Source organism: Colossoma macropomum, unplaced genomic scaffold (genome assembly GCF_904425465.1).
Source record: "Colossoma macropomum unplaced genomic scaffold, Colossoma_macropomum, whole genome shotgun sequence".
Lineage (NCBI taxonomy): Eukaryota > Metazoa > Chordata > Actinopteri > Characiformes > Serrasalmidae > Colossoma > Colossoma macropomum.
In genome coordinates this window covers 44,004,547-44,024,069 of record NW_023494795.1, presented here as the reverse complement: position 1 = coordinate 44,024,069, position 19,523 = coordinate 44,004,547, and the positions used below count along the sequence as shown (strand labels likewise).

The window sequence follows — 19,523 nt, the reverse complement described above, 5'->3', positions numbered from 1 at the left end:
GAAATAAAGAAATATAAGTCAGTTATTTAAGGTATTTGCAGCAACTGTGTATATGAGTAACATTGAGACAGACACCTTAATGCAAATAAATGAAGTGAATGATGAATAAATGATTTTTGACACAAACTCTACTTTCCACATGAAAAGCATCAGCAGTCGGTGTACATGAGTGAGTAAGATGTGGGCTGAACTGGTACAGAAATGAGGTCACGGCACAGTCAGCAATGTCTTTGCCAGATTTATTAGAAGAATTCCTCACACAAAACAAGGTTTATGATGCTGAAGAAAATGTTGATCATGCAGAAAAATCATTGATTAAATGTTGAAGTTGGTTAAAAATTAAAATGAGAATAAAAAATGAAAGAATAAATGATTCATTAAAAATGAATCAAAAGGCCAAAGTGTCAAACAGCATTGCTCCAACACTTGTCTCTCTCTCTCTCTGTCTGTCTGTTCCCAAAACACAGATAGCGGCCTGCTACTGTTAACCTCCAGAACATCCAGGTGCCCATCACTGACCAGCTGGACTCATTTAACCCTTTTATAAGCCTCTTTCTCATACATCGTCCGAGAGCCTCTGTCTGATCGCCTTGACGTGTTTTTTACTCCTCTCAAATGCATCAAAGATGAAACATCCTGTTCTTTTTGTTCAGTAAATGACTTTTTGGACACAGAGTGATCTGTGACTGACATTCTGGTCAGAGAGAGAGAGAAAGAGAGAGAGAGAGAGAGAGAGAGAGAGAGAGAGAGAGAGAGAGAGAGACACCCTGGTTCCTTAAACAGACGTGATTCTAAAATGATCTACCCTTGAGTGTAAGATACTCCCAGCTAATCAATATATACATGTATACAGTATAAGATAATTTCAGCTAATCAATAGATATAAGTATTCAGTAAAAGCTAATCTCAGCTAATCAGTAGATTCAAATCAATAAACCCCAGAAGAACAGATGTATAACAGTAAATCTTAAAAAGACAGACAGGACTCAGTTCTCTTTCAACACAGCAGAGACGTCACTGTATACCTGAAACTGCATGTCTGGTTCATTAGATTAGTCTTTAACCTCTGTATGTGTAGCTCTACATTTACATTCCTAAATGAATTTAAAAAGGCCATCAGTTTTAGCAGATGAGCTGAATCAGATGTGTTAGAATAGAAAATTCAAAATGAAAAGTTTACAGAGAACAAAGCAGCCAAACAGAAAATCCTGAAAACAGTAAATTCAGTGTAACATTATGGAGAGACTTAACAGTTCCCTACAAAAAAGGAGATTCAGTTACAGAAGAAAGACTCCACTGTAGTAAAACAAGAATCTTCAATAAGGAGCTGTTGTGTCTCTTTGTCTTGGGGAGCCGATGGTTCAGTTTGGTTTGGTCACAAATGTGAATGGCTGTAATGCAAATCACAGAATTAGTCACAAAGTTAAAAGAGTGAATCCTCACTATTTCACTACTGACGGTACTGACTAGTGTTAATAGTGTAATAGAAATTACAAACAAATGAATTTTCTGTACCTTCACATGTTTGACTTCAGAAGGTGGAAATTCAGAGAAAACCTGGATTTCATACTTGGTGTTGGGCAGCAGGTCTGAGATCACCAGGATTTGTTTTTTCAATAGCCGCAAGTTCTGCTCCTGTGGATCGCCTCCATCATCCGATTTTTTGCATATAACTCTTAAAATAATAGAATCTCCACACTGTCTCAGTGTAATAGTGTTTGCACTGATGTCTACCACCTCATATTTTTTTAGGGTGTTTATGCAAAACAATGTCCCATTTGAATATCTTCTCACAGAAGCACCTGCAATATACGGATAGTGGAAGTAGCTGATGATGTGACAGAACAGAGATGACACTAAAGATGACAAAGGCGATTCACCCAAACAAAACTTATCAAAAGAATCTCTCATGGTCTGTGAGACTTCAGGAGATCTGTACCAAGGAGTTTTGTCTTTGACCAACGTTTGCAGATCAGAGGGTAAACATTCCATTGTAGTGAACTTCTCTGAGTCCAGGCAAACCCTGAGGGAGTCCAGGTAAGGGTCATCTTCTCCAAGAGAGTTGAACCCAAACACCCCTACCTTGTGTTTATTAGGATCAAACAGCACTTTGTCTAAGTCTTCATGAGCTACGATCTGAACATTTGGCCTCCTTGACTGAATATCCTTAATGTACGTTTTGACGACGCTGAGTTCAGTCTCCCTTTCTTTCAGCCAGGCGTCCATTTTGCTGGGCCCAAAGGGTGATTCTTCATGAAGACTGAACATCTTCTCCAGCCTTTCTTCCTTCTCTGCTCCCTTCCTGATTTTAGGGAGGAGTTTGAAGAGGTTGTCTTTCCACACAAGCATGTATTTCTGAAGGTTTTCTCCAAAATCTTTCATCTTCTTAGTGATGTCAGTGGCCCGAATGGAGTCACTCTCTTTAGAAATGTCATTTGCTCTCATTTTCGTGCTGTTCAGCTGCTCCATTATATTCCGTAATTTAATGCAGTTGATTTCGCTGACTTTGTGCTTGACCTCTGGAGCCGAAGGCACAAGTTCTTTTAATGGGACGAGCCAGACTTTCTTGGGCACCACATTCTCCTTATTTGGCCCGAGCAGTTTGTGGAGTTCTTTGTAGACTTTTACTGCCTCTTCAAAGTTGGCTGGGTTGTTTTCCAATACAAAATCACCATGGAAGGTGCAGTTGAAGTTCTGCACTTTCTTCCTTTCTTCATCAGTCATTTGAACCTTTCCCTCAGCACTGATATTTAACAAGCCAATATTATTCACCATGAGTTTCATGCTTGCTTGAATATCTTGTTTTTTTTGCTCGTCTGATGCTGATTCACTGAACACCATGAGCGCTTCTGCACCGTATTCTACCTGAATAACGACATGAGTGGCACTGAAGTCCGGGTCTTCAGTATTTCTGTTGATCGCGCTTCCCATTTGGCTCAAGTTAAGATGCTCCGTCTTGGTCCTCACACTGTACTGGACAGTCACTCTGCACTCATGCATAGAAGATGAGCTGTCATTCAAGTAACTGGCTGAACCCTCCGTGTTTACTAACGCTGCATGTACGCTCGCACTAAGAGAGGAACTTATTTGTAACATTTTTTCTTTTTCTTCCAGCGAGTCAGACAAAACTATTTTGAAAGATGTTTGTGGGCTCTGGCTCACAATCCTGTTCTTCTCTATTTTGTCCATGTCCCACAGGTAGACTCCTAAATAAGGAAGAATTCATCAGGAAGATGTTGGTGAAGTGTTTGAGGTGTTTTAGGCAGATGTTAGCAGTGAACTCTTACCTGGAATGAAGGAATCATTGCAGCAGTCATACAACATCCCCAAATGAAGTTGTCTTCCAAGGGTTGCAACAGCAAGCACGTTTGTAGTATCCATGTCATGTACTTTAAGAATCAAAACAGTAAACCAGATGCTAGAAAAACAACAAATTCCAGTGGAGAAAAATACATCACACAGTAAAAAAAATCATAATACATGAAACTGTACAAGAAACAGTACTGTAAAGTGATCCACTTCAGTACTTTAAATGACCTCTGTTTACTTTAAAATATGATACCTTGTGATACAATATAACACACTGAAGCAAAATGACACAGGCGCTGGCATCTTACATTAGGGCTTCAATAATTATAACGTGTAAATGTACAGTTATATATAAAAGCTTGAACACTCGCTTTCAAATTACATGTTTTGTTGAAATGAAAATACATTAACACATCCTGTACAGAAAACATATGGCATTTTCTGAAAATTTGAGTGCACAATTTCTGTTTATTTGCTGCGTTTATCACATTGGAATAAAATAAAACGTAGTATAAAATGTGACATAACTTTTGCACAGGCCGGATTTTGTTTTTTCCCTCAAATTCAGCAAAGTTTAAGAGTAAATGTGCATTAAAGTGTGCAGAAGTGTGTTCTCTGTAGAGGACGTTTAATTTATTTACAAAATCAATAGCATAGAATTTGACCAGAGGCGCCCAAACTTTTGTACACGACTGTATCTACTCTGTGAGAACTCTATAAATGTCAATTTTACCAAAGCAGCAGGAAAAACTATAAGAATATTGTAAAGAAATGAATGATGGACACAGTAACTGCTGTGGACTCACCTTCCTGGATCTGCTGTAATGTGACCCTCTGTGGTAGCTGTTCATTGAACTGGATATACAGTTTATATCCCCACTGTGGGTGCTGGCAGTCGTTTATGGGTTTTCACACACAGTTTTAGAGGAGTAGATAAAAGAATAATTTTAAATGCTCAACTATAGAATGACTTTAATTTAATTGTGATTTATAATCTATTGTGGTGAATTTGTGCATGTAAGTGGACTTAAATACATATGAAGTATTAGAAGCTCAGTAAAAAGGAATGTTTACAAAAAAGGGGCACAAACTGTAAAATGAACCCACTCAAGGCATGTAAGCAGTAGATCATTCAATAAAGACATTTTAATAAGTCACTCTGGACATTCATATTTATAATATTTTCATATTATAATAATATTCTGTAGGTGGATAATGATGCACAAGATCACAGACAACTCTGCGTGACTCACCTGATGCTTCTCTGGAAAGATAGTACTGTTCAGGATTATGAAATCTAAATTTCAGCTCTTTGGTTGAGGTTTAAAAACACAATTTCATATGATGTTCAAAGTTCTACAGGCCCAAAACACGTAGTCTAACATCTGCACAACACGTTGAACAGTCCCCTTCACAGGCCTCACATTTCCTGAATTTAGAATTGAGCAAAGCCAGAGCCCCTCCTCCAGACCCTGGTCTAAAAGGCATCACAGGAAGCGATCAGGAAGTCCAGAGGCTCTGAGTGAGTGAATGGGAGTAAATGGAGGAAATGCTTGAGTACCCTTAACAAACTGCTGTTTTGTGGACATATGTAACACATATGACTGTCCTGTTGTTCATCTTCATCATATTTTGTATCACGTCCATTTTTTTAACGAGCCACGATGTGTCGATCCAGAAAACAAAGGTTTTGTGACCTGAGTACAGAGATGTTATAAATGACATGAGGATTTTTATGAGCAACAGCAAGATGGAGTTTCGACAGTTAGGGTTCATTTATGACACTGTGCCAGTGTCTCAGAAATCTTGTTTTCTTACAGTGCCAAATGGAGATGGTCTGACCAACAAAAGATTAAAGGCTGTGGAAAAGTATGTGACTGGTACATACCTGTATAATCTTCTTTTAAATTGTAAAATAACTTAAAGTGCTATGTTGTGTGTTGTTTCTCAGGCAGTAGCCCATCATAAATACTTCGGCAACAATCAAAACGACTCGTAAATCTTCAAGATTTAACTTAACTAGCCAAAGTGTTCATGCCAAATCCGCTTTACTGATTTACACACGTTTAACTTTACACACCTTTAAGAAATGGTTTCTTTTGGCCCTGTCTGATCCCACCTTGACCTCTCTCTATCTGGTTGTTCTCCATTGGAGCTCCAGGAGTGCGCAAGAAGCAAAGACACGTGCATCAAAGTTCCAAGACACACTCATTTATTTTGGAACGGAAGTGCCTTTTTATACACTTAGAAGCTGACATACCTGGCAGTTAGTCAGTACAGAGATAAACAAGATTTCTGAGAACAATATGCAGATGAGCTGAGGTGTGAAAGAAACAGGAAACCACGGCTGAACAAGACGTGACTGCCAAGAAGTGTACTTGCAGGTCAAGATGTTTTGTCCTGACACGCAGACATATGATAATTAATTTAATTTACTTGGTGTGCTTGTAGAAAAGCTTTGTATAAAAAAGATTCTGCTTTTAGGAAAATCCATGGAATTTCTTTTCATTCCCCTTCATTTGTTTCCTAGGAACAACACTCTTAAAAAGTAGTACAGGAAAAGTCCCAGCCTACCCAAATTTTGTTTTGGCATAGAATATTCACACTCCCAGGTGGACTTGAGCATGCTCGGGCACTTATTCCACAAGTCAACTAACTTGTGACTAGTGAAAACCGCGTCAGCATGGAGCACACAAAATAAAACATAATAATGTTACAGAGAGCACAAAATATAAAATGTAAATAGTCAAAATTTAAACAAAAGAACAATCAACAGACCCATCGCCAGTGTATTCATAAGAGTGATTAGAAACTTGTTTGGACAGCAGAGGAACAGATGCCATGGCAAGGGTAAAAGATCTTTCAACAGAGCGTTAGATTACAAGCACAAGGTATAACAGTCCAAACATAAGCAAAAAGCAAAGTTATTTAAAATGTTCACTCATACAAAAGTATACGGATGGTCTTCTGGCCTGTTTGCAACTTTGTGCTGCGTGACAAGCAGCGTAGGTTGCTAGGAGAGAGATTACTAGCACATCATCCCGCAACGTGTCATCAGTAGCTCATCTTGATCAATCCTGTCTTCTCAAAGTCCACCTAGAGAAATCCACCCCTTCAAACTATCTGGGGGGCCCCCTTTTATTCTACTAGCATGTATCCATTGCAGTTGTGCATTAGTCAAAACAGCTGTTCTGGTTACTGCAATGACAGTGCATGGTGCTCCGTGGAGTGCTTCACCAACTTTCCTGGAAAGCAAACGTTTAATTAGTACCTTGTCGCCTGGTTTAAACAGGTGTGTTTGTTGGTCTGTGGGGAGAGGGAGAGAAACAGCAACATTAGCTTGTATGCTGGTTAACAAAAGGAGACAGTGGTTCTGTGCACATATCGGGCATGCATCTAAAATCAACTTTGTTGTTTTTGTCACTTCTGGAATACAGTATCTTCTGTTAATATTTTTAATCACCCCTCTTTGTGCAACATGTGAAATGCCATGAAAACGTTGCACAAGGAAAGGCAAACAAGATTTTGGCAATGCTATGCAACCCTCAGGCCAGGTCAAAATCAACAGAATGCTCACTACAATTGTGTGAGGACCAGTAGTCCTTATCTACTTGTGAGGCATTTTCTTGTATTATGGCAATGTCAGTAAGGCTAGGATCAGTAGACAATGGATGAGAGAAAACTGAGAAAGAACAATTTTGTTGCCTAATGTTTGGACATGTTGGGCCATTTTTCGCAGCATGTTTTGCAACAGTGTCTGCTAAAAAATTACCAGCTGCTTCCTCTCCTGAATTAGGGGACTCATGGCCCTCAACTTTGATAACAGCCAGTCTCCTGGGTAAAGTTCAAGCATGTAATAAATCAGAAATCAATGTGGATTGAGAGAATGGTTTCCCGTCAGCTGTGAGAAACCTGTGCTGGGCCCAGATTCAGCTGTAATTAGGGCATGAACTCTAATTATTCTAATACTCTAATTAATGATCAAGACTTCAGCATCCTGACTGACGTTTTGATCTTTAATTAGAGAACACGCCCTAATGAGGGCCACAAGTTCTGCCATCTGTGCTGACTGATAAGGAAGTCAGTGTGCTTCCATTACCAAATTAGGAAGTTGACATACAGCATAACCACATAGAAAAAACACCATCACAAGGCTTAGAGTATGAGCCATTTACAAAAACCTTTTCACCACGCTCTAATGGTGACAACAACAAATCAGCACAACAGGCAGACTCTTCTTTGATGTCAGCACAACAGTCGTGAGCCTCAGGCCGAGATTCAGAATCAGGGAGAGACAACGTTTGGTTTCAAAGATTGTGGTGAAGAGGTTTCATCCAGTACCATCAGGGCAGCCGCAGCTACAGCCCGCAAACAAGCAGGCAGCCCTTGTGCCATTACATCTAATGTTTTGGATAAATATGCAACAGGTCTCATGTAACCCCCATGCTGCTAATCCAGCACACCTGCAGCGACCCCGCAATGTTCATGCGTGTACAGATAAAAAGACTGTGTGTAGTTAGGCAGACCCAAGGCTGGAGCAGAGCTCAGGACCGTTTCAGTACTGAGAGGGCCTCTGCCATTTCAGTGGTCCATTCAATCGTTTCAGGAGCTTCCCACTGCAACACATTCTCAAAATCTTGTCATAATAAGAGCAGTCTGGAATCCTGCACAACAGTAATTGATCAGTCCCAGAAAAGACATCATGCCTTTCTTTGTTGATGGAGGCCTAAAACTCTGAATGAGCTGTATTCTGTCCTTTGACAGTCTGTGGCTTCCCTTTGACAAAGTGAAACTGAGACAGGAAACTCTGGTTTGATGGTACTGCAGCTGGTCAAGAGCAGCTTTGAAACCACATACAGTTAAATGCTGAAGCAGACCCCCAGAGCCAGCCTTGCACATGACCTCATCCTTTGCTGTCAGTAGCAGGTCATCAGCATACTGCAACACAATACAGCCTTGAGGGTACCCAGGGAATCGTGCATGGTGGCGGTAAAAACAGCTAGAGAATCCACACATCCGGGAGACGCTGCCACGTGTATTGTTTTTCTTTGAAACTGAAAGCAAAAAGTGTCCTCATCGACTAGGACGCAGAAAAAGGCCGAACACAAGTCTACAACAGTGAAATGTGTGTGTGTGTTACTGGAATTCTATTAACAATGGCACAATTGAAGCAGGTGGGATGACAACTTCATTTACCCACTGTAAATCTTAACAGGATTTATTGGCGTGTTATATGGAGATGTTGTTTCAACGATCATGTCTTATTTCAACAGTGATTGTATCACACCCTCAATGACTTCCTTCCTCCTTTTCTCTAGACAAAGGATATTGCTTGCAGTACACTGGCTCTTGTGTTGACAACTGGGCTTTAAACAGTACACAGTTTAATAGACCCACTTGGTCCTTGTATTCTGATCATAAGGATTTCGGGATTCCCCAATCATTTGGACAGGTTACTGACAGCCGAGGTGTTTTTGAACATGAAATTGGCACCTTACACTGGCCCATTATATTCATTACCACTAATTGAAGAAAATGTCACTCCACTGTCTACAAGAAAATTAAAGTTCCATAAGTGTCAAATTACCAGAGACAAGAGCTAATGTCTTAGAAAGGATTGTCAAACTAGGTGCATCTTCAACAATGTGGGGTGCATTCTGTGGGCGGCCCTATGCATTTGTCGGTTTCCAGACAACAGATTGTCTGGTGTGTGTTTTAGGGCCCTCCGTGTCCCCGAGTCTGAAATGGTTTTTGAGATTGATTTTCATCAGAGCACTTCTTTCTACATTCTCTGATCCAATGCCGCTCTTTTCCACAATAATGACATGCCCTTGCCTCTTCCACTCATTATTCTGACCCTAATACCTGAGATAGGATCATTCTATTATCTGGACCTGAGAGCTGGGAGTAACTAGTCATTTTCAACAGTGAATCAGCATATTTGTGCGGTTGGCGTGGGGATGGAGGACTGGAAACAACCTGTTTTTATTTCATTTCTAAACAACATTTTGCTGTAACTTTATCTGGCCATTGTTTACACAATATATGGCAAAACATCAACAGCAAAACATAGGCACTTATAGTAATATACTTAGTAGTATACTTAAAGTATTACCAAAAATGTCCCCAGAGGGTGGGTCTTTCTTTCTTTTCAAGATGGTACTGTGATGGTGGCAGCCTGCTGCAGCAGCTCCAGCTCCCTTTGAGCTTTTTTCTTACTTTTGTACTTTTCCCCATTTCTTTTTTAAGTATTTTTTTATTGGGAGGGAGAAGGGAGGGAGGCTGATATATATTAGATGTAAAATTACATGGTGTAATATAAGATGGCTCTGGGCACATCACAAATAAGGAGCAAATCTGCTGTAAGGACATTGAACTGTTAGCCATTAGCATCAGGGCCGCAGTACCTCCCGGGAATTCTTGCACGTTATCGTGATATCTGCATACGTTCCCCTTGTACATAGGGAGCCAGCTGTCACCCACACAGTGAAGAAATGGTCTGGGGAGACTGAAGAGGCTCTGAAAGACTGTTTTGACATAAGTGTGGGAAGAACTGTGTAATCCTTATTTTGGAAAACAGTGACGGTCTCACACACTGTATAACAGATTACATTAACTTCTGCATGGAGAACACTGTACCCACCAAGCCTGTGTTTCCCCAATAACAAGTCTTGGATCAGCCATGATATAAAGGCTCTCCTGAAGGAGAAAAAAAGGCCCTTAGGTGAGAAGACAAGAAGGAGCTGAGAAGGAAAATCTGGGAGGGGAAAGAAAGATACAGGAAAAAGTTGGATGAACAACCGCAGCAACATCAGTGGGGTCTGGAAAAGTCTTAAAACAATCTCTGGCCTCAAGAAGAGATTCCGTCTCCCAGGCTGTAGGGGATCAAAAATAGGTGCACGACCTCAATCTATTTTTCAATAGGGTTAGGGTTAGGTCACCACCCCATACACAGGCATCCCTGCTGCATCCCCCTTCTTCTGCACTCCCAGTGTACTGCCCTGCCCCCTCTCTCACATTCTCCCACCTCTCCACAACTTTCACCTCACAGCCAACCCCCCACTGGTTCCACTGCTGTCAGTCTAACCCCCCTACCTGTATACTCCAGCAACCAGTTCTTCTGCTCCAGTCTGTGCCTTACAACAGCCCAGGTGAGAAAGGAGCTCAGGAAGGTTAAAGCGAGGAAGGCTGCGGGTCTGTATGGCGTTAGTGCCAGGCTCCTTAAGTCCTGCACAGATCAGCTGTGTGGAATAGTTGGACACATCTTCAACCTGAGCCTGAAGCTGGGAAGAGTACCACAACGGTGAAAAAATGTCTTGTGTGGTATCAGTGCCGAAGACACAGCACCCAAAGGATCTCTGCAGCTACAGCTTGGTGGCACTGATGTTGCACCTGATGGAATCCCTAGAAAGGCTGGTCCTTATCCATCTCCGCCCTCTGATGAGCTCATCTGTGGACCCACTTCAATTTGCCTACCAACCTGGCATTGGAGTGGACGATGCAGTCATTTACCTCCTACACAGAGCTCTTTCTCACCTGGAGAAGCCTGCGAACACTGTAAGAATCAAGTTCTATGATTTTTCCAGTGCTTTTAACACCATACAGGCTAGGGTCCTGAGGGACAAACTGGAGAACACAGAAGTTGATCACCACCTATCAAACTGGATTCTGGACCATCTCACCAACCAACCACAGTATGTGAGGGCACAGGACTCTGTGTCTGACATTGTGGTCAGTAGCACAGCGGCCCTGCAGGGAAGAGTCCTTGCATCATTCCTTTTCACCCTGTACACTGCAGACTTCATGTACAGCTCACCAAACTGGCATCTACAGAAGTTCTCTGATGACTCAATGATTGTCGACCTCATTACAGATGAGGATGAAAGAGAGTACAGAGAACTGACCCAGGACTTTGTGGACTGGTGTCTGTGGAACCACCTCCTAATCAATGTGGGAAAGACCAGAAAGATGGTGGTGGATTTCCACAGGCGCAGACCCCTCCCTCCATCAGTGAACATTCAGGGAACAGACATTGGGAGAGTGGACTCTTATAAGTAATAAATAATAGACTGGACTGGTCAGATAACATTAGTGCACTTTACAGAAAAAGCCAGAGCAGACTGTACCTCCTTCTTTCCTGCTGCTTTAGACTGTACAACCAGCACTGCTCCCAGTAGAACCCCCCCCACCCCCTATTAGACCTCACACACCTACAGAAATTAACTGTGAATTCATCACCATATCCGCATGAAATATAATCATACCTCATGTGCAGTACATATGCAATACGCCAATATCCTTACAGTATAAAGATTGTTTTGCTTAGTTTATTTATAATATTTATGTTATGAGACCCTGGCTAGAGACCCCTCTCTCTAGCCAGATAGGCATCAGCGTGAGCACCCGAGCCCAGAGGGAATGAGAGCTCGCCGCTCGGTCTCCTCATCACCACCCCCAGCTCGCAGCTTGGCCATTGGACGTGAGGTGTAGTGAAGCGGCCTCGCTGCGGAACAGGGGGCAGGGCCCAGGCGGCGGAGCTCGGGACTCGCTTCTTGCCCTTGTGCTTCTTGTGGCCGGTACCGTCGTTCTCCTCCTCCCGCAGTCACTTGGGTCCCTCGGCGGAGCTCGGGCTTTGCACTCCGGCCCCCACCCACTTGCGGCTCTCTCCCTGCCGTTCTCGCCGGGGTTTGTCACCGCTCGATGTTCGGGCCTCGCCTCGGACAAAGTGGAGTTTATTCGTTGTGCGCGCAGGTTCCAGACACCCAGCCAGCCCCCCAAGACAATGGACTGTCACAGTTTTATAGCTGGACTGATGCCAAGATTAGACCCAGCTTATACAGGACAAGAAACAGGTGTGACCATATAAGGAGAAACACAAAAATAGGCAGCCTAAAATACAACTTCAGCACCTACACACACAACACAGCACATTAACTTCCTTCATTCCCCCCTTAGAACATACTATAAAAGGTATGTTCTCGCAAGCTTAATCAATCTATCCTTTCCTCTTCCAGAGAAATATGGCCAGTATTTCCCTCTTTCTTCACGTCCTAAAGACAGGTCTCTTTCCCTTTAGTCCGCATACAGGCAAACTGGGGAAATGAAGTGAATCCATGGTAATAGGGAACGCCTACGCCGGTGGAGTTTAGTCATTAAGCACCAGAGTAATTTGAGGCAAAAGTAAATAACAATAGCAACTATTACTGGTGTTACAAAGGGAAGTACATAACAGAGCAGTTGCTGTAAGATTCCAGAAAGTATACCTCCAAAAATGTTGCCAACCCAGTTAAAGAACTTATCAAGCGATCCCTCCGGAGCAGGATTTGGAATGAGTCTATGAAGGTCTGCTACATATTTATCAATATTTTCATAGTTATCTGGGACATAGATACAGCAAGAGGTATCGAGAATGTGACATACCCCTCCTTTTTCTAAGGTCAGCAAGTCTAAAACCTTCCTATGGGGTGGGTTCTTTCCATGCATCCAACACTTGTTTCTGAGCAGCGGCAACAGCCTCAGATAATGTCTGGCAGTATTGCAGCAAACTATCAGACATAACATGTATGTCTGCCGCTCTTAAATCAATAGTTCCTGGAAGTGACATAGGACGACCAGTAATAATCTCATATGGTGACTGACGGGTACTTCTGTTAGTTGAGGTTCTGATGCTGCAAAGTACAGCCAGTAAAGTTTCCACCCATGAAACCCCTTCATGATGTAACTTGGTCAGTCTGGACTTTAAAGTTCTGTTCATCCTTTCGACCTGACCTGATGCTTGAGGTTGATAGGGACAGTGGAGATGCCACTTTATCTCCAACAACCTTGCTACTTCTTGACAAACCTTCCCAGTAAAGTGAATTCCTTGATCACTCTCAATGACCCTTGGGAGACCCCACTTTGGGATAAAATCTTTCCCCAGACATTTAGCGGTATGCAGGGTGGTGCCTTTAGTAGTGACATATCCGTCAATCCACCTTGAGAACTGAGATGAGATGTCCAATCCGGGTCACGGCCACTTGATGAATCCAAACCCCAACGAACCAGGGAACTAGGTCTGTTGTCTGGACAAAGTGAAGTTTATTTGTTGCGCGCGCAGGTTCCAGACACCCAGCCAGCCCCCCAAGACAATGGACTGTCACGGTTTTATAGCTGGACTGATGCCAAGATTAGACCCAGCGTATACAGGACAAGTAACAGGTGTGACAACATGACCATATAAGGAGAAACACAAAAACAGGCAGCCTAAAATACAACAAGTTCCTTCAATAACCAGATAGTTAAATGAAAACAATAAAGTGCTCCCATATGGTAAGTGTAGCTGATAAAATGGACAGTGGGTGTAGTTGCTTAAGAATATGGCGAATGAATGTGTGTGGTACGTTTCTGGACACAGTATCAACATATTCCTAAAAAACACAGTATGACAACAATGCTGAGGTGAACTGCACTTTCCTTCAGCGATATCCAGTTTGTCTGGTCAGGACATTTCAGTGTACGATCTGTGTAAAAGTTTTATTTTGACTACAGTCTACATGAGTTAATCTGATTTATCATTTCATTCATTCAGAGCATGAACTAGAACTGCAGTCAATCAGAAACCAGTGAACTGATAATCAGAATGCATTTTTTGGAGGGTAGAGGGCGCAGTTGAGTCATGCACACCCCGCTACACTCACAAGACACCTTCTGTGGAAAAAAATGATAGAACAGAGGGGGTTTATGTGGTTTACAATACAAACACCATTAGACAATACCTGGCATGTTCTGTCCACACACACACACACTGAGTGTAGCATTGCATAGACCACCGAAGGTGTGTCGTCATTCTGTAGTCAGCGCCATGCTCTTATGCCCATATAACAGGGGTGTCCAATCTTACCCTCCAAGGGCTGGTGTAGCTGCAGGTTTTCATTCCAAACAAGCAGACAAACACTTGATTCCCCTTCTGTAATCAACAAACTGGCCCATAGCGGATAAGACTGGACACCTGTATATCAGGAACTCCAGCTCTGAAAAGAATTTCTTAAAAATGGAATGGAGTTTTTGAAAAATGCCTCTGTGGCATCCTGTTATAATCAAAAATGTTCCAAAGCTGATACATTTTGTTCTGTGAACATTTTTCTCTGAAATATCAGTGGATCTTCTGAATAATAAGATTGTTAAAGAGTTGAAATATGAATATTGCTATAAGTAAGCTAATGCAACTGCGCACTGATTTGATGTCATTAGACTGGCAGTCTCCTTAAAAAAGTGCAAACCAGCACGCTTTGCCAGTGTGGTAACCCTGCAAGCTGACCTGCAGACTGAGGCTACTCTGCTCAACATGACCAGACTGAAAGTAGTTTACACCTCTTTTAATGCTCACCTGGTCGTCCTTGAAAAAGAATGACAAACCACAAGGTGATACGACCGCCACCGAGGGGTCCTACCGAGCATGCGCATATCATTAGTACAGCGCAGTAACTCAGTGTTTTAATCGTTTGATTGTATTTTTAATATTATTTCAGTACAGACTTAGTATTACTGCTTATTCCTCTGATAAGCTGATTTAGGCCATCTAAATATCCTAATTATTCTTAGAATACTGGAAACATTTTCAGATTCTTGTATGAACTTTCTTTTTCCACCTTAAATGGTGCTGCAGTTACATTGTGGTGCCTGAGGCGTTATAATAACTGCTGCACTATGTTAGGTGGAACAGGAAAATTCAAACATGAAGCTGGCAAATAAGAAACCAACTTCAGCTTAGTAGTTTTAGTGCCAGTACTATTTTTGATAAGGAGATTTACACCATAAAAATATCCTACCTATAGTTTTATGTAGGGAACTACCTATAAATGTGCACTACCATAGGACATTTTGACAGAACACCTGCTTTACTTTCATGTAGCTTAGTGATGTCAAATTGATGCACAGTAGTATTAGCTTGCATGTAGCAATATTAGTATTAGAACTCTTTAACGACCCTCTTAATTCAGTAGATCCAATGATATACGTGAGAAAAATGTACACTGGACAAAATGTACCAGGTTCCGAACATTTTTATTTACCACAGGGCACAATAGAGGCCATTTTTCGAGAAAACCATCTATTCTTCCCATAGAGAAATTGAGCATAGAGCCGGAGTTCCTAATATGTGCATAACGAGGACTACAGAATGACGCATGACTTCAGTGGTCTATTGTACATTGACTGCCACTGCTAGCATAATAAGAGTCCTGTGTGATTGTACTGCTTAAATAAAGTAACTTGATTTACTAGAGTAGTTACTGAATGTTTAACTGAATATTATTACTATTATTATTATTATTATTATTATTATGATATACAGTGATGTGAAATCTAGATAATATTAAATTGCTGAAACTGTCTATGTGAATTATTTAGGGTACTGGCAGCAATTATAAATGTGCGTTATATCAAGACAGACACCTTTATATAAATAAGTAAAGCATTTATTATTATTATTATTGTTATTATTATTATTATTAATAATAATATTAATAATAATAATAATAATAATAATAATAATAATGATAATGATTTTATTATATACAGTGATGTGAAGTTAGAATAGCTAATATTAAACTGAACAGCAGGCGACTTATTTGCTTTATGTGTGTTCATCACTTACAGTAATTAAAGGTCTAAAGCTCTACATTTACATTCCTAAATGAATTTGAAAAGTTCATCATTATTAGCAGATGAGCTGAATCAGATGTGTTAGAATGGAAAATTCTAACACAAGGCATAATAAGTAGCCAGACAGAAAAGCCAAAACAAACATCCTGAAAATTTTTAAGCTCATTTTAAGATAATAGAAAATAAGACTCAATTGTAGTAATATCAGACAGTCTTCACATCTTGAATAAGAAGTTACGTGGGTTTCATTGAACAGCATCACTTTGTCTTGATGATCCAATTCTTCAGTTGAATTCAGGTTTAGTTACAACTGTGAGAATCTGTAATGCACAGTCAGTGATTAGTCTTACAGAAATATGTGTGAATGCTCAGTGTGGCATTAGCAGTACTGACAAATCCAACGAGTGTCACAAATGTGACACTGATTAAAAGAACATTCCATACGTTAATGCAGGCGTCTCCTCGCTACTCTGTATTGGGGAGCAGGTCTGAGATCAACAGAATTTCTTGTCCTTTTGGCCTTTCTTCTGCTCCTGTGTCTTCACGCCATTGCTAGGGAACCATGACATTTCTGGGTAATCTGTAAATCTACAGATAAAGTGTCTTAAGGTTATACTGTTGGTGCTGACATCGAGCACCGCTGGCTCAGGTACATCTACCATATTCACAAACTCCAGCTGACCATGTCTATATGCTCTGACGGAAGCACCTTTGTCATAAGGATAAGGAACATAGCTGATGATATTTAGGGGTCCAGGGGTATGGTCGAAATGAAAGACAAACAGAAATGTTTCAGAACATTTCAGGAGATTTGTATCAGGGCTGAGTTTTTTCTTTGGCTGGTGTTTGTAGATTGCTGGGTAAACTTGCTATTTTAGTGAACTTTTCCGAGTGCAGGCAAACACTAAGGGAGCTGTGGTAAGAGTTGAACACAAAGGCCCACACACATTCTTTTTTGTTTTTTGGATCAAACAGCACTTTGTGGATGTTATCAGGAGCTACAGTCTGGAGATTTGGCATCTTCTGTGACTCAATTTCTTTAATGCATGACTTGATGACGCTGAGTTCAGTCTCCCTTTATTTTAAGCCAGTCGTCCATTTTGTCATACATAAAGGGTGATTCTGCCTGAAGTTTGAGCATCTTCTCCAGCTTTTCTTACAGCCAATTCTGATTTCAGGGATGAGTTTGAACAGGTTGTCTTTCCACACAGCTGTGTATTTCTGAAGGTTTTCTCCAAAATTTTTCATCTTCTTAGTGATGTCAGTGGCCCGAATGGAGTCGCTCTCTTTAGAGATGTCGTTTGCTCTCATTTGCATGGTGTTCAGCTGCTCTATTATATTCAGAATTTCAAAACAGTTGATTTCACTAATTTCATGCTCCAGTTTTGAAGCTGAAGACATAAGTTCTGTTAGTGGGATGAGCCAGACTTTCTTGGGCACCACATTCTCCTTATTTGGCCCGAGCAGTTTGGGGAGACTTTTGTAGACTTTTACTGCCTCTTCAAAGTTGGTTGGGTTCTCCTCCAATGCAAAATCACCATGGAAGGTGCAGGTAAAGTTCTGCACTTTCTTCTTCTCTTCATCCGTCATTTGAACCTTTCCCTCAGCACTGATACCAAACAAGCCAATATTCTTCACCATGAGTTTCATGCTTGCTTGAATATCTTGTTTTTCATGCTCCACTGATGCTGTTTCACTGAACACCATCAGCGCTTCTGCACTGTATCCCACCTGAACAATGACATGAGTGACACTTAATTTTGGGTCTTCGATATTTTTGTAGGTCACTTTTCCCATTTGGCTTAATTTAAGATGCTCAGTCTTGGTCCTCACACTGTACTGGGCAGTCACTCTGCTCTCATGCATAGAAGACGATCTGTCATTCAAATAACTGGCCGATCCCTCCACGTTTACTAACCCTGCATATATACTCACACTAAGAGAGGAACTTATTTGTAATATTTTTGATTTTTCTTCCAGAGAGTCAGTGAGATGAATGTTGAAAGATGTTTTTGGGCTCTGCCTCACTATCCTGTTCTTCTGTATGTTGTCCATGTCCCACAGGTAGACCCCTAAAGAAAGAAGACCTCATCAGAAAGGTGAAGTGTTTGAGGTGTTTTAGGTAGATGTTAGCAGTGAACTCCCACCTGGAATGAAGGAGTCGTTGTGGCAGTCGTACAACATCCCCAAATGAAGTTGTCTTCCAAGGGTTGCAACAGCAGACAAACTTTCAGTATCCATGTCAGTGTCTTCATGAACCAGTACAGTAAACCAGATGCTCCAGTGGAGAAATAATACATCACACAGTTAAAAATCAGATACGTGAAACTGTACTGTAAACTGTTCTTTGAGTAATCTCTCTTTACTTAAAATATGATACATAAGCACAGTGACAGTTATTGGCATGTATTGGCAAATCTATGGACACTTTATAATGCATGTCCATCAGTGACAGTTGCTTTAAAACAACTTGCAGCACTTCCCTTGGCTTCCTTTTGCCGTCTATGCATCTGCATGACGAGGGTGCTGCTTGTGTGCGCTGACCACAGTCCGTGGGGATCCATCCGCCGGCACTGGCGCTGCGTGTTCAGCTCTTTCAGCACCAGTGACACCCACAAAAAACCATTCTGCTCTCGACCAGACAGCGCACCCGTCCACAGAGATTCAGCTTCTTCATCACCACATGGCCGCCTGTGTAACTCAATGAGACCTTCTGTAGGTCCATCTGGCTACCATTATTTCCAAAAAGTCCAGGTCCAAAATGCATGTCTTGGACCTCAGCCATCCAGACTAGGTGGCTCATCTTCTTGCCCCCAACTGTCAGCGTCAGCCACCCCATCATCGGTGTTAACTCACCGGTCACTATGCAGAGGGACTGCTGTGTCTTCCTGCTCGAACCCAACCATGCCAACTCCCTCTCCAGCACCAATTCCAGGGCCTCAGGCAAGTTGTGTGGGCAGGCCAGCTGTGTGGATATGTAGCTCAAAACTTTTTTGTATACTTGTCAGTTTAAGCCAAATAAGTATTATTTTGTAAAGTATGTAATTTAAAAGAAGGATACAAACAGCCACCTCACAGCAAGAAGGGCCTGGGTTCGATTCCCGGCCGGGTGAACAGGGTCATTTCTGTGTGGAGTTTGCCTGTTCTCCCCGTGTCTGCGTGGGTTTCCTCCGGGTACTCCGGTTTCCTCCCACAGTCCAAAGACATGCAGTCAGGCTGATTGGACGTGCTGAATTGCCCCTAGGTGTGAGTGTGTGTGTGAATGTGTATGTCTGTTTGTCTGCCCTGCGATGGACTGGCGACCTGTCCAGGGTGTATCCTGCCTTCCGCCCGATGATAGCTGGGATAGGCTCCAGCACCCCACCGCGACCCAGAAGGATAAGCGGTTTAGATGATGGATGGATGGATGGATGGACAAACAGCTCACTTGAATAAACTTCTTTTTTGTAAGTGCAGGCAGTGCAGAGTCAGGACCAGTGTTGTCTAGTTTAGACCCTAGACAATGTTGTGTTCTTTTATGTGTCTGGTTCCTTGGCTTGTAACACCTGTAAGAATGTTTTCTTAACATATAG

General features: G+C 41.7%; 1 protein-coding gene and 1 pseudogene across 2 annotated transcripts; both read right to left on the bottom strand.

The window, feature by feature from the left end:
• Nucleotides 1–1,169: 1,169 nt before the first annotated feature.
• LOC118816020 (stonustoxin subunit beta-like) lies at nt 1,170–4,690 on the bottom strand. 2 transcript variants are annotated; one of them, XM_036582507.1, is made up of 5 exons: nt 4,563–4,690; nt 4,116–4,197; nt 3,288–3,418; nt 1,516–3,206; nt 1,320–1,391 (listed from the first exon to the last, which is right to left on the bottom strand). In XM_036582507.1, the coding sequence occupies exons 3-5, from the start codon at nt 3,379–3,381 to the stop codon at nt 1,362–1,364; spliced, it is 1,815 nt and encodes a 604-aa protein (XP_036438400.1). In that variant the 5' UTR covers nt 3,382–3,418; nt 4,116–4,197; nt 4,563–4,690; the 3' UTR covers nt 1,320–1,361. The 2 variants fall into 2 exon arrangements, with proteins under 2 accessions (XP_036438399.1, XP_036438400.1); XM_036582506.1 differs by having other exon boundaries at nt 1,170–3,206.
• Nucleotides 4,691–16,416: 11,726 nt separating this feature from the next.
• Nucleotides 16,417–18,192, bottom strand: LOC118816334 (annotated as a pseudogene).
• Nucleotides 18,193–19,523: the final 1,331 nt, after the last annotated feature.